The 12882-nt window shown below is 38.9% G+C and overlaps 1 protein-coding gene across 2 annotated transcripts in view; it reads left to right on the forward strand.

The window, feature by feature from the left end:
• Positions 1–12592, forward strand: part of asic4a (acid-sensing (proton-gated) ion channel family member 4a) — an 83651-nt gene extending 71059 nt beyond the window's left edge. The window contains exons 2-10 of one of the 2 annotated variants that reach the window (XM_034134438.1): positions 841–985; positions 1330–1457; positions 1570–1723; positions 5685–5738; positions 7957–8110; positions 9776–9867; positions 10026–10105; positions 10596–10706; positions 11771–12592. In XM_034134438.1, coding sequence (XP_033990329.1) covers positions 841–985; positions 1330–1457; positions 1570–1723; positions 5685–5738; positions 7957–8110; positions 9776–9867; positions 10026–10105; positions 10596–10706; positions 11771–11905 — 1053 coding nt within the window. In that variant the 3' untranslated portion in view covers positions 11906–12592. The remainder of the gene's footprint in view (positions 1–840; positions 986–1329; positions 1458–1569; positions 1724–5684; positions 5739–7956; positions 8111–9775; positions 9868–10025; positions 10106–10595; positions 10707–11770) is intronic. The other variant, XM_034134439.1, reaches the window with a different exon arrangement.
• The last annotated feature ends 290 nt before the right edge of the window (positions 12593–12882 follow it).

Below are 12882 nucleotides of genomic sequence, written 5' to 3' on the forward strand. Positions count from 1 at the left end.
CACTTTTTAGAGAAGGCCTAATAATAATACAATACTCCAAACACCTTTATAGCTCATAATATGTCGATGTGTTTTAAAGTGAGTTTTTACTGCCCCCAGCTGGCCAGAAAGATCAGTTGATGCTGATTTGATGCTCAGTGTTAGAGGGATCCTGAAACAATTGTGTTTAAATGTACGTTATAATGTCATCAATTCTTAATAAGGATCTAAAAAATATTAACTATTAGTTTTCTGTTTATTTATATATTTAACTCAGTCAATTTAGGATTGATGGCATGCTCCCTCCCCCCTGTGTTTTAGATTTTAGTTGTGGATCTAAAGTATCCTTTTGTTCCCATTTATAAACTCACAGGAGATAGCGGATAAATGATCTGTAAGATGTGCATGTTCTGCAGTGCAGCAGTTTAGATGAGGAGCATAAACAAAGATGATGATGTTCTCCCCACAGAGACAGCTCCTCTGATGGGGGGTGACGTGAGGCCTTTCTCTTATTATCTTTTGTTTTCTTTTGAAGGAAGATTAAAGAATCTCTTATGTCATTTGATATTTCAGTGGGATAGCAGTACAATTGAGCAGCAGTGTGCGGGGTATGTGTGGTGGGTGTTTGGAATTCATTCAAAGACAGCTTATCAAAGTCCATGAGGGACCGAGCCGGCAGACTGCAACCAGAGGTTTGTTGGTAATATTGAGTAATTTGCTCAAGCAGACACTCGCATATATATATTTGTTTTTCTTCCACATCGGGGCCTTCATTGCAATTCGTCATAGGTTGATCTTGTCAGCATGTGGACTTTGTCATGTTTAAGGTGATGTTCATGTTGGAAATCTATTCTCTTCCAGGTGTACACCAGATATGGGAAATGCTACACTTTTAATGGCAACAGGACGACATCCAGGAAAAGCAAGCAGGGTGGAATGGGAAATGGGTTGGAGATCATGTTGGATATCCAGCAGGATGAGTATCTGCCCATCTGGAGAGAAACAAGTAAGCCACAAAACTATTTGTCCAGTGTAATCCCATCATATGCTACGGTATGAGATAGCTCTGCTGGGCTTTAAAATAACCTGCATTCAATTTCCCGGGTCACGCACCGTAAATAATGCATTTTTTGATTGCATTTCTGCAACCTGGAAAATGTGATTTGTAAGAGGAAGTTCCTGAACACAATACACTACATCAGATTTGTGTTTGCATAGTTGTCACATGATAGTAATCCCTACCGTCCTGCATTTTCAAATATGGTTTGCTGTTAGTGTCAAATTGAGTCCAAGCTGTCAGATGAGGCCGCCGTCTGAATGCTCCGTGCTCCCGTTTGTTTCATCCTAAAGACGAGACGTCCCTGGAGGCCGGCATCCGGGTCCAGATCCACAGTCAGGACGAGCCCCCCTACATCCACCAGCTGGGCTTTGGCGTCTCTCCGGGCTTCCAGACCTTTGTTTCATGTCAGGAGCAGAGGGTAGGTCGTCTTCATCACAGCCCCCCGCTTCCCTCCCCCCACAAAATTACTCCTTATGCAACCATTGGCCCCTGGTCATTCAGTTCGGGGTCTAATAAATCTCTGTGCTTAGCTGACCTACCTGCCCCAACCCTGGGGGAACTGCCGCTCCACCAGCAAAGAGAAGTTCCCGGGATACGACACGTACAGCATCAGCGCCTGCCGCCTGCTCTGCGAGACCAACGAGGTGCTGAGCGTGTGCGGCTGCAGGATGGTGCACATGCCCGGTAAGACCCCCAACCTCACATCTACACAGAGCCCAGCAGCTAGCATGTGGATAAAATCATTATATGTGCACAAAAATCACTAATGCACACATTCATGCTGTCATATTAATGTGAAGTTATCAGTGGTAGAAGAAGTATTAAGATAATTTACTTAAGTCAAAGTACTTTATGCACTGTAGTAATACTGTGTTACAAGTAAAACGCCTGCATTGGAAATGTTACTTAAGTAAAAATTATTAGCACAATCAACTAATTGTAATTAAAGCAAATAACACAAAAGTATCCAATGCAGAATATCCAAAATAAATAAAAAAAACTCAAAATTATTTAAAATAAACTATTAAATAATTTGGTTTGTTTTGGTTATGGATGTGAATTAATTATCTTGATTAATCAACTAATAATACTTGAACAATTAAATATTTTATAAACCCTTGTGTTGTTTATGCAATTATTTTGTATTCTTAAAATAACTTAATAATAGTGTAAAATAAACATACCAAAGTAAGAATTAGAATAGTTACCATTTGAATTGTTGTATACTCAAGTGAAGTATAAGTACCTCGAAGTTACACTTAAGTACAATACTGGATTTAATGTACTTAGCGACATAAGTTGGTATTGTTACAACAGTGACTGAGAATTAAAAAGAAACTGATAACTGAACAAAGAACAAAATGTTTGTAACTGAAAAACACACCCACACTAATATTCTTCATGTTCTGTGGTATTATATGTTTCAAATTCAATGTCATCACACGGCATATACAGTAAGAAGTGACTCATTGGGAAAGTATAAAACCCTGAAAGGAATGAGTGTTTTCAAGTATTACCCTCTGTTTTTAAAATTGCTTGGTCTAGCATGATTAGATAACAGCCAGCCCAGTTTAGCACACTTGACTAATTCCAGCACAGACATAATTTGGGCTGCCACATGCCTGACCTCGGTGCTTGATATCTGGAGTGGAATGCTCTTCAGCAGCCGCTCTCTGGACAGTAACTCTTCAGACTACAGGATACTCTCCATGACTTTTGCATCCATTTGTTCATACATCTCAGCTGTTAGGGGAGTGTTCTCCTGTGGCACTCATTCATTAGTTTGATTGATTATTTTCTATCATTCCTGGTTGGTTCTCGTCTTAAGGTCCCGCTGGTAAGAAGGTTTGCAAACAGCTTTGAAAACCCCTGCCTTTGAATGGGATTAATTTAGCATTGATTTACACAATGAGAGATTGCCTCTCCTGATTACGAAGATGTGGCACAGAAGTAATGTTTCATGATTCACACGGTGTGTTTTCCTATTTTGGCTATCATTACGAGGACACACTTAGAAAAAGAACACATTTTCTACGCGCCCTCCTCTGTCCTCTTCTATGTAGAATTATAAAAAGTAACCCTTATGACAATAAAACATTAGAACACAAGATATAAGATTGCATATATTGACAATCTCCTTTAAATCCAGATTGAAATACGCCCAGAAAATGACTTAATGCAACACAGGACCAAACTTAAAAAATAAATCCAGCAGTGACAAACAGAATATCTCAGAGATACATCAGCAGTGATGCAATGAGCTGAGCAGAATGATGATCAAACAGACTCAGAGGTAAGATTATGGTCACTCTACTTCCGCCATTTACACAGTTTCTGTGTTCAGCTCGGGGATATGTTGCAGAGGTGATTTGAACACACAGAATAAGAAGTTTGGACTTACTCAGCATGTGCGTCATCCTGGCCTTGCTGCATGAAGTCAAAGAGCTGAGTCACTGAAGGCAGAATGTTGTCGGCTGATGTGTTATGATACTGTAAGTGAATGTTTGAGGTGGTCTCATTGAAAGTTAAGGCAGGAAACTCGCCAATGTACGCAGGAGTCAGTTACATTCCCTCCGTGCAAATGACATTTGCTAGGCTGTGGAATATAAACGCTGTGGTTATACATTTACATATCTGTCAGACATTTCAAACGTCCACTGTCAGGCTTTAATGGCCGCACTAAAGTGGTAGTTTGAGCTGCAGAGAGAAATCGCCACTAATCATTAGATCTGGACAGGCTGTGAAGCTGACACGTTGCTAATCAGTTCGCGTGCTCTGCAGGTGACAGTACCTACCGCGCTACAAGATCGTGATTGTGTTTTAATAAGCTATGAGCTCAGGATTTGGGGAAAACCAGCTAAGATGGCTCCTATATCAAACTGTTACTGCACTATTTCTTGTCCTTCACACCTGCAAACCCATCATGCCCATGGTTTAAGATCATAACCTTTTGAAAAGCCCTCCATCTCACCAATCAATCGCAAGTCAGAAAAAGGACTATTGAGTGGGAACGTTTTGAATTAATAGATAAAGAGGTCTGTTCACAGAGCAGCAGAACTACTTTGCTCCGTGATGATGTATGACATCAGATATGATATTTATTATATCAGATACAAATAAATGTGGGAGCTTTTCTAGGCCATTGGCCCAGTTTGGCTTCAGAACAGGCCTCTGTTAGGTTGCTGGAAGCTCCCATTATTTCCCTGCACTTATCAATAGTGAATAAAATGTATTGTTGCATATTAAGTGCTGAGATGTCTTTATAAAGCAAGCCAAAGGAGCATGAGGCCAGCTCGTGATTGAAAATCTTTTTACTACCCCATGTGATAACACAGTACTGTATCATTGAGACGCACAGCGCTGTGCTAAACACAATTTACACTTACAATTTCTTTATTATCCAGCAGTGCGAAGTACTGTACAGTGTGATGCTACAGTTCAGTGTTTGCTCAAATTTGTATTCACTTTTCTTGAGGGATAACAACAAAAATGTTTGTTATCCATTTCTTTCTCATACACACTTACATAATCCAGCAGCTGTTTGCACTCTACTTAACATACCAGCAAATTGTTATCAGCATGTGTTTACATAATCCCACATTTGTTTACAGTCTGCTGCTTCTGGTTTTTCCAGTCTTTTGTACGAGTTTAATTGTGTTGTCGGGGGTTTGTGGTTGAGACACTGAATTAAATAGCAGTTTGTGTTGTATTCAGGTCGTTCTTGCTGTGTCCAATAGATTGTTTTTCTGGTGGCATATTTATGCAGCTTTGTTTGTTAGCTGGATATCACAAAAAACACTTCATACATTAAAAAAAAAGGTTTTTGAGGTGGCTATTTTTAAAGCATTTTCTATTTTTGCTCATTACTTCTGTACTGCGAGGCACAGAAGCAAAACTGTGTTTTCCTGGATTTTTGGGTTTAAGATGAATATTTCAGCATTTCGTCCTATATCTATATTTGGGTGACCACCAAAAGAAAGGCTTTTAAGTTGTTCTTGTTCTAAGTGTGTGGACAGCATGCAGAGATAGCACTCATCTTATGCCTCCACTCTCAAAATGTCTAGAAAATATAATTCACAAGATGATTTAAAGTTGTTTATTTTCTTCAATCAATAATCTTTAATGACGGTTTAGTTGGTGTCACATCATTGCAGGCTATAGCTATGACAGAAAAAATCAAACTGTGTTCTGTTGAAGTTAATAGACTCCCTCCTTAGATCATCAGACATTATTTCACTGTTTAATCAACATTTCTTATTGATTGGGACCGAGACTTCCACAAGACATTAACCACGTGAACATTTTACCGACAGACAAACACACCTCTGCCAATTAATTATGCTGTCGATGAATACCTGTCATTAATGGCCCCGAAAGTGTGTTTGTCTGCGAGGTAATGACTCATTGATTGATTTTTAAAGACTTTGTAAATATGCGTTATGTGTGAAGCCAGCATGCTCCATTTCTCTATTGCAATAAAGGACGGACGTCCAATAGATGGAAGTCACCCTGCCTGGCCTCATTTGAAGATGACTAATAAGCTGCAGAGCAATGTTCACAGCCGAGGCTCCTCATGGCTGCGGACGCGGGTCACTGATCATTTTGTTTCTGATTGATCAGACTCATTTTCTGTTCTCCTTTCCAGGAACTGCTGATATCTGCCCTCCCAGTAAAATCAACTGTGTTGACAAAGCACTCGGTAAGAAACAATCTTCCTTCATTTCTTTTCTCATTACAATAGATTCCCCCAAAGGGAAATGGAAACACACTCAGTAAATATGATAAGGACTTTTTTTCCCCCTGTAATACAAATACCTAGAGGTAGACTTTATATTTCGAAATTACTTTTCCCCATTGTGATTTAGTCACTTTAGAGCTTGATGGCCGTGTTGCCTCCATTGTTGGACTGTTAATATTAAACCCACTCTCCATTCCTGTATATCTGCACCCCCCCCACCACCACCACCATCCTTTAGCTTTGCCTCCGGCCTCTCTCTCCTCCACCTCACATCGTGACTGAACAAAGGTGCCTTGGTTTCAAAGGCGTCGCGGCTGCAGTAAAAAAGGAATTGGTCACAATTATCATTTCCCAGCTAAATAAGCCAGAAATTTAATTATGTCTCTCTTTGGTGAATCAGAAACCTATTTAGAATATGGTTGAATGAAATCTTAGATATATCTCACAAGAGAGGACCGTATTCATGTGGGTCATTTTCCTGAATCGAATAGCGTGAATACATTCACCCTCCATGAAAGGTAATAAATTAGAATATCATTTATATATTTATATTGTAAGGTGTTTTGTTCCTATACCAGACAATGATAATATGCCAGCGTGCTTCTGCATACACATGACCTTATTGTTAGAGTTATAAAATACATAAATCATCAATTTGTAATTACTGCTTTCAGTGCTCCCTCTCCCGCCTTTGTCTGGACTGAATGCATTTAGAATTTGAAAAGAGATTTGGAAAAGCTATTTACTCCCCTGTGTACTCACTGTTGTTTCAGAGTTAGGGTTTTGAATATGGATTTCTAAACGTGTGAGCAATTCCTGCCTCCAAGTTAATTGGGTGTAAGTCTACGTATGCATTTGGCATCGTCATCATTCATTCTCAAAACAAATGTCGTAATTACAGTATATTGCCGTTAACACTTTTGACACAGTAATTGTCTGAAATAATATTGTTAGAGTAACAAATCATTTTTCTATCCAAAATGATATTGGTCTGTTAATCTTATGTTATCTGTTTCTACTACGTTAGAGACCACTGCTGGAGAAGCCTTTAAAACCTGATTTTGTGCACATTTTATCCGCTAAATGATTTTCTGCAAACTGTTGATTCTCCATTCAAAGGCTGTAATGAATTTGTTCATCCTCAAAATGACCTATACATCTGGGAGAAACATTAACGGCTAGTAATTTTCTGAGCATATGAAGAAATACAATTAAATGATAATGAGCTCTGACTGCTCCTTTTTCGATAAAAATACACATTTTAGCCTCTATAAACCCTCCTATCTGTACTGGAGAAGCATCAGAGAAAAAGCCTAATTATCTCTATCAGCTGAGATATAGAAAATGTTGTCCATCAGCACACAATTATATTTTTCAGGTAACTTTACATGTCTCATAAAAACTGTTGCTACGGTTACCTGCTGTCTAATGTTCGTGGTGGATAAACTGTTGACTGGAACTGTGAATTAAGTGTTGTTACACGGACGCCTGCAAACCAATAAGAAAAGAATAAAAAGTATTTCAACTTGAAACTTTAAAGTTACACCAATCAATATTATACAGTATAATCATATCTGTCGCTCATAGTGACAAACCCACAAATAATTATCCCGATGCACTACGGAGCATTTTAGCATCTTTTAGCTAGTTGTTTTGGTCTTACTGTTTGGTTCACTCACCGCTATCTTCAGCCTTGTTTACAGCTGTAGCACATTGCTGTTTTTAGTGATGTAGTATTGGGTATAAACGCATTGTATTCTACAAGTCTGGCATCAATAACACACAGACAAATTAAGCAACTAGATGGTAAACATATAATTCAGCACGTAAATAACCACATAGAAAACAGTGAAAATGAAAAGTGAAAATCGGACTTAAACTTGCCAAGTGGCCATAAACACAGCTACAACATTGCAAATTTTACTATAGCCATTACTTCTTTATGGGGTGATAATAGTGTGTAAATGTTGTGTTTACAGCCTGTTCTGCTGCACCCAAGTACTAAAAAAGTATTAGTATTCTTATAGGACACATTCCCTTTCCATTCTACTTTTTCATTTGTTGCAGCAAGTGTTTGATTCTGTGAAGTATCCTGTATGTTTCTCTGGTAGAAGGCCAACAAATGGTCACCTTAACTGATCCAGTCTTTAGCTGTTAAACTGTTTCCATTGTGTTGCAGCACAGCTACAGAAGAACACTGGGGATACATGTCCATGCGAGACGCCTTGTAATCTCACGCGCTACGGTAAAGAGCTCTCCATGGTCAAAATCCCCAGCAAAGGCTCTGCTCGCTATCTCTCCAGGAAATACGACAAGTCAGAGGACTACATCAGGTACCAGACTAAACTCTCGTACGGGCAGTGATGTGCTGCCTCATAAAATGGGCCATAAACTATGACCTCCGGTGTGTGATAACAGAAACCCACCCATAAATATTAACAAAAGTCGATTACATGTTTACAGTACAAGCATCAGTTTATGTTTTGACTTTGGGTGAATTGATGCTCTACTTTAAATTAAACAACACATTTAATCTGAACTCTTCATGGTCACACTGCCACACAAAAATATCTAATGTAATAGATACTCCATTAAAGGGATACAATCAAGAAGGGTTTTGTCCCAGTACTCGCATTAGATTAGATTAGCCATTCTTTTTTTCTAAATCATCAAACTGCAAATGTTATTAAGATAGTTTCATTACTTTCATGTTTTTAGGACTACACACAAAACCAAACTAGAAACAGTCCAAATGTCAAAGGAGGTCCAATCTTCAATTCAATCCCCATTGAATATTTTACACAGAATTATTTGACATTGTGCTTGTATATATTTTCATTTGTTTAAAAAAAAATACTTCCATCGCAATATTGTGGAATCTGGTCTGCACAGATGATTGTTGTCTGTAGTTACGTTTGTAGCAGCTTCAGCAAGTCAGCGTTAGAAGTACTCAGATCCTTTACTTAAGTAAAAGTACATACACTATGGTCTTTAAGTAATCCACTCCAAGTGAGTAATTTCAAAATGTAAAACTACAAATAAGCATCAAAAGTGCTCATCCTGCATAATGGCCCTTTTCAGAATAAGCACAAGTACAGAGTTATTATCAGCTAAATCATGTATCAAAAGCAAAGGTACTCAGTAGTATGCAGAAGGGATGTTTTCACAGTATGAGATTATTTTGGTTATGATGCTTTTATACATTTGTGTATTGTAGTTGGCCAATGTGGAGCAAATTAAGATACGTGTAGACCAGTACTACTATACTGCATTATACAATATCAGCATATCATGTGTTTTATATAAGTAACTGTGAGTGTTAAATAAATGTAGTGGAGTAAAAAGGACAATATTTGCCTCTAAAATGTAGTGGAGTAGAAGTATAAAGTAACACGAAATGGAAATACTTGAGTAAAGTACAAATATGTCAAAAATAGGACTTCAGTACAATACTTGAGTAAATGTACTTAATCACTTTCTACCACTGAGGTTAGTAAATGGGGCAATTTGCTCGGATTCATTTGTCAAACAGGCAGGCATTTGACTTTTTAATCCTGTTCTACAACAATGAACATCACTAATATTCAGATAATGATCAACATAATGCATTTAAGATGTGCTTATACTGTAATTCCTCTCAGTGATTAATAGACAAGAAAGTGGTAGAAAGTCAACATGCTTAAACTAAAGAGCTCGGAACACTTAATGTGAGCAGACTTTCTAAATCCGGAGACATCAGAGACGTGTCGGTGACTGAGCTGTCTGCGCTCGTTCTGCTCGTCTCAGTTAAACCCTGAAACACCTCATTATCTCACAATCTCTGGGTAGATCTGTGTAGAGCGCTGTAGGCCTGACAGTCCCATCATAACAATTTACAGTGAGCATAAAGATGACTGGGAGTGGTACTTCTCAAATGATGTTAGATTTGTAGTGAATTAAAAACGGTGCAAGTGTATTTCACTGCGTTTGACACCCGCCCTCCTCTTGTTCTTTTTCAGAGACAACTTCTTGGTCTTAGATATCTTCTTTGAAGCTCTGAACTATGAAACAATTGAGCAAAAGAAAGCCTACGATGTTGCGGGTTTATTAGGTGAGATTTCTGTCACTTTATTATCTCTTCTCAGAATATATAAAGTGAATTGTAGATGCTGAGTGAAATGTGTCTTTACAGTAGCTGCACATATTTTTGTGAGTAACAAACATGAACTGCTTTAACATTTGCTGCTTCCTATGGCTGTTTCTTTTCAGGGGACATTGGTGGACAGATGGGTTTATTCATTGGAGCCAGCATCCTGTCAATCCTAGAAATACTGGATTATGTCTATGAGGTATAGTGCCTGCAAACACATGCCAGCCAATCACAATGTGAGATCAGATCTAATCTGATACATATAATAAACATCTATTTTCTCCAGCAAGAGATGTGTTACGGACCGTTATACCTGTTAGAGAAAAGACTACATTTGTGCGGTGTACATATCACTGTTAATCCTGAGCATCAGAAAATCAATCGGACTAGCATCATTTGTTATGCATGTGAGGAGTTTTATTTGATTTCCAGGCTGCCGAAAGTAATTTCCGTTCAGGTCTGTGCCGAGGACGTCATACTAACCCAGATCATAAAATGAACGCCTGCCTCAGATGTCTCCCCTTTAAGCTTCCAGTCGGCTACCTACTGACTGCCACACATGTAGGAATAAAGCAAAATCGGAGCGAGGGGCTGTAATGCAGACATCACAGTAATGAACTCCTCACTCTGCCGCCTCTCCCCCGCTCATCTCTGCTCTTTTCGCCCTCCCCGCTGCTGGGTAAAACCAGGTGATCAAGCAACGGCTACAACGTCTGCTGAGGCCGCAGAAAGAGCAGAAGAAGAGCAAGCAGCAGCCCAGCACTGTTGCAACAGTGGGCCTTGAGGAGATGAAAGCAAAGGTACCACACACTCTACGCTAACAAATAACTGCTGTTCTACCCAGTACACAACTTCCCCTGCAGCACTGTAACAGCATGAGGAAACTTCAAGACAATCATTATTAATATTCTAAAATGATGACTAATGTTCTGTTCCCAATTAGTCTTAACCACGGAGAAAAGCAAAGTCCTCCCCTGGAGCTTGGATTTGTTGTTGCACAACTTCACCCTCCTTAAATCTGAACAATACACCTCTTGTCTTATCTACCATCACTGTGTCTCAATTCCACATGATAAACCAAAACAGGTTTTCCATTTCTAACCAGCCAGCCAGTGGAAAACAAAAGAGCATTTATTCTGTTGCTGTTCAGTATCTGCAGCTTTGATTAGGTTTGCCTGGTGTGTCACCATTTATATTCCAGTAGAGATGCAGAAATACAATTAGTGTTGGACTATGGGAAGAAAACACCAGTGCCTATAGGAGAACTCATTGTCAATTCACAGAAAACATTCAGCTCTGATACCTGAAAATAAAATAGAGAAATAAGAAGTAATTTATTCTCAGCTACTATTTACCTAAATATCTTTCTCCATTGCTTCCATGGCCAATTGTAAGTGTTGCTCTCAACATCTCACTGAATTATCAAAAAGTTACAGCTGAGAAAATAAACATTTTAATATCATCCTGCACCTTTTTGGATGCATTATGAAACATGACATACAGTATTATTACACTGGATTAATGTTGCCTTCAACTTTTATATCAAATAATGACATTTTATAGGGAATACTTCATTTTTTTTACTTTCTCTTCTGAAAATGTTGACAGAACCAGGCTGCTTCCAGTCTTCTTGCTAAGCTGGACTTATTGCTTATTGCTTATTGCTTCTTAAAACTGCCTGGAGTGATCCCAAAATATTTCACTTTAAATTACATATGACATGATATCTACCGCAGGATGAATTTATTTCACTACTGTCAGGGTTTTTAAGGGCTGTCAATAGATTATTCTCAATGTACATTCTCGTCTTAGATTGTCACGTTACTCATGTTCTTTGAAGCTGACGTGTTTGCTGTGCCCTCAGCAGGAGCCCAATGACATGACACGGAGTCACCCAGAGGGGGCGTACGCCAACACCATCCTCCCCAACCACCACCATCCGCACCCTCACCACCATCGCCCCGGACACCACGGGGTGTTTGAGGACTTCGCCTGCTAGAGCCAACCGACGTCCCCTGTCCTGGTGACACCAAAAGATAAAAGCTGTCTGTGTTCAGATCAATTACAGAGCCTTGGCGTTTGCGTCGCTCCTTTGCTGTCACCAGTGAAAAGCTACAGCCAAAGTCGAACACTAAACTCGTGCTGCTAACAAAGCACTTGTACGTACAGTATTTAGGCACAAATTGGACACCGCTTTTCATTTTTCTCTCTGGACCCCTCTCATCTTCGTCCAGCTTCACGCGAACATGTCTTTGTGTTTTCAGGACTGGTGTTCGGTACATGATCACAAAGAACGACAGGAGGGACCGCATGTCAACTTGATCCAGTTTATACTCCGATTACTTATTTATCAAGCTCAGATTTATTTAGTTTGTATCCTCTCCTCGATCCATTCCTTCATGGAAAACACTCTGTACCATGACATGTCGTTACACATTATGTAATTATTTAAAGAGATACTATTATCTACTGTATATGTTCTATATTGTATACAAGATGAGAATACTTACAGTAATCTCACTCATGCTACATCCATCAGAGATACAAGGGAGGTTATTTAGGCTATACTGTATGACCTTGGCTTAGAAGATCTAGCAGCATCTTTGATAAACTGTCTGCTCTGTGGTTAAGGTGTTAGAGAGTAGCATTGTACCTGTACATACAACTTTAAAAGGAGAAAGTTATAAAGTTCTGTTTCAATGGTTGTTGTTTATCTTCAGTTAATATATAACTTATGTAATATGAATTTGAGTTATTTATACATTTTAGAGAAGACTTTTATACAACGATCACGATTGTAGCATTTACTGTACACTTTACGATCTGCAGATATGTCAGACTGCCGAACATCAATACATGTGTCCAGCTGACACACATGGACTGTATGGATTGTGACTATTATCTACATCTTTTCCTTTTATGCTTTTTTTCAACACTCAAAACCTGGATGAGAGTTGAATGATGTTTTCAGTTATG

The sequence above is a fragment of the Trematomus bernacchii genome, unplaced genomic scaffold, assembly GCF_902827165.1.
Source record: "Trematomus bernacchii unplaced genomic scaffold, fTreBer1.1, whole genome shotgun sequence".
Classification (NCBI taxonomy): domain Eukaryota; kingdom Metazoa; phylum Chordata; class Actinopteri; order Perciformes; family Nototheniidae; genus Trematomus; species Trematomus bernacchii.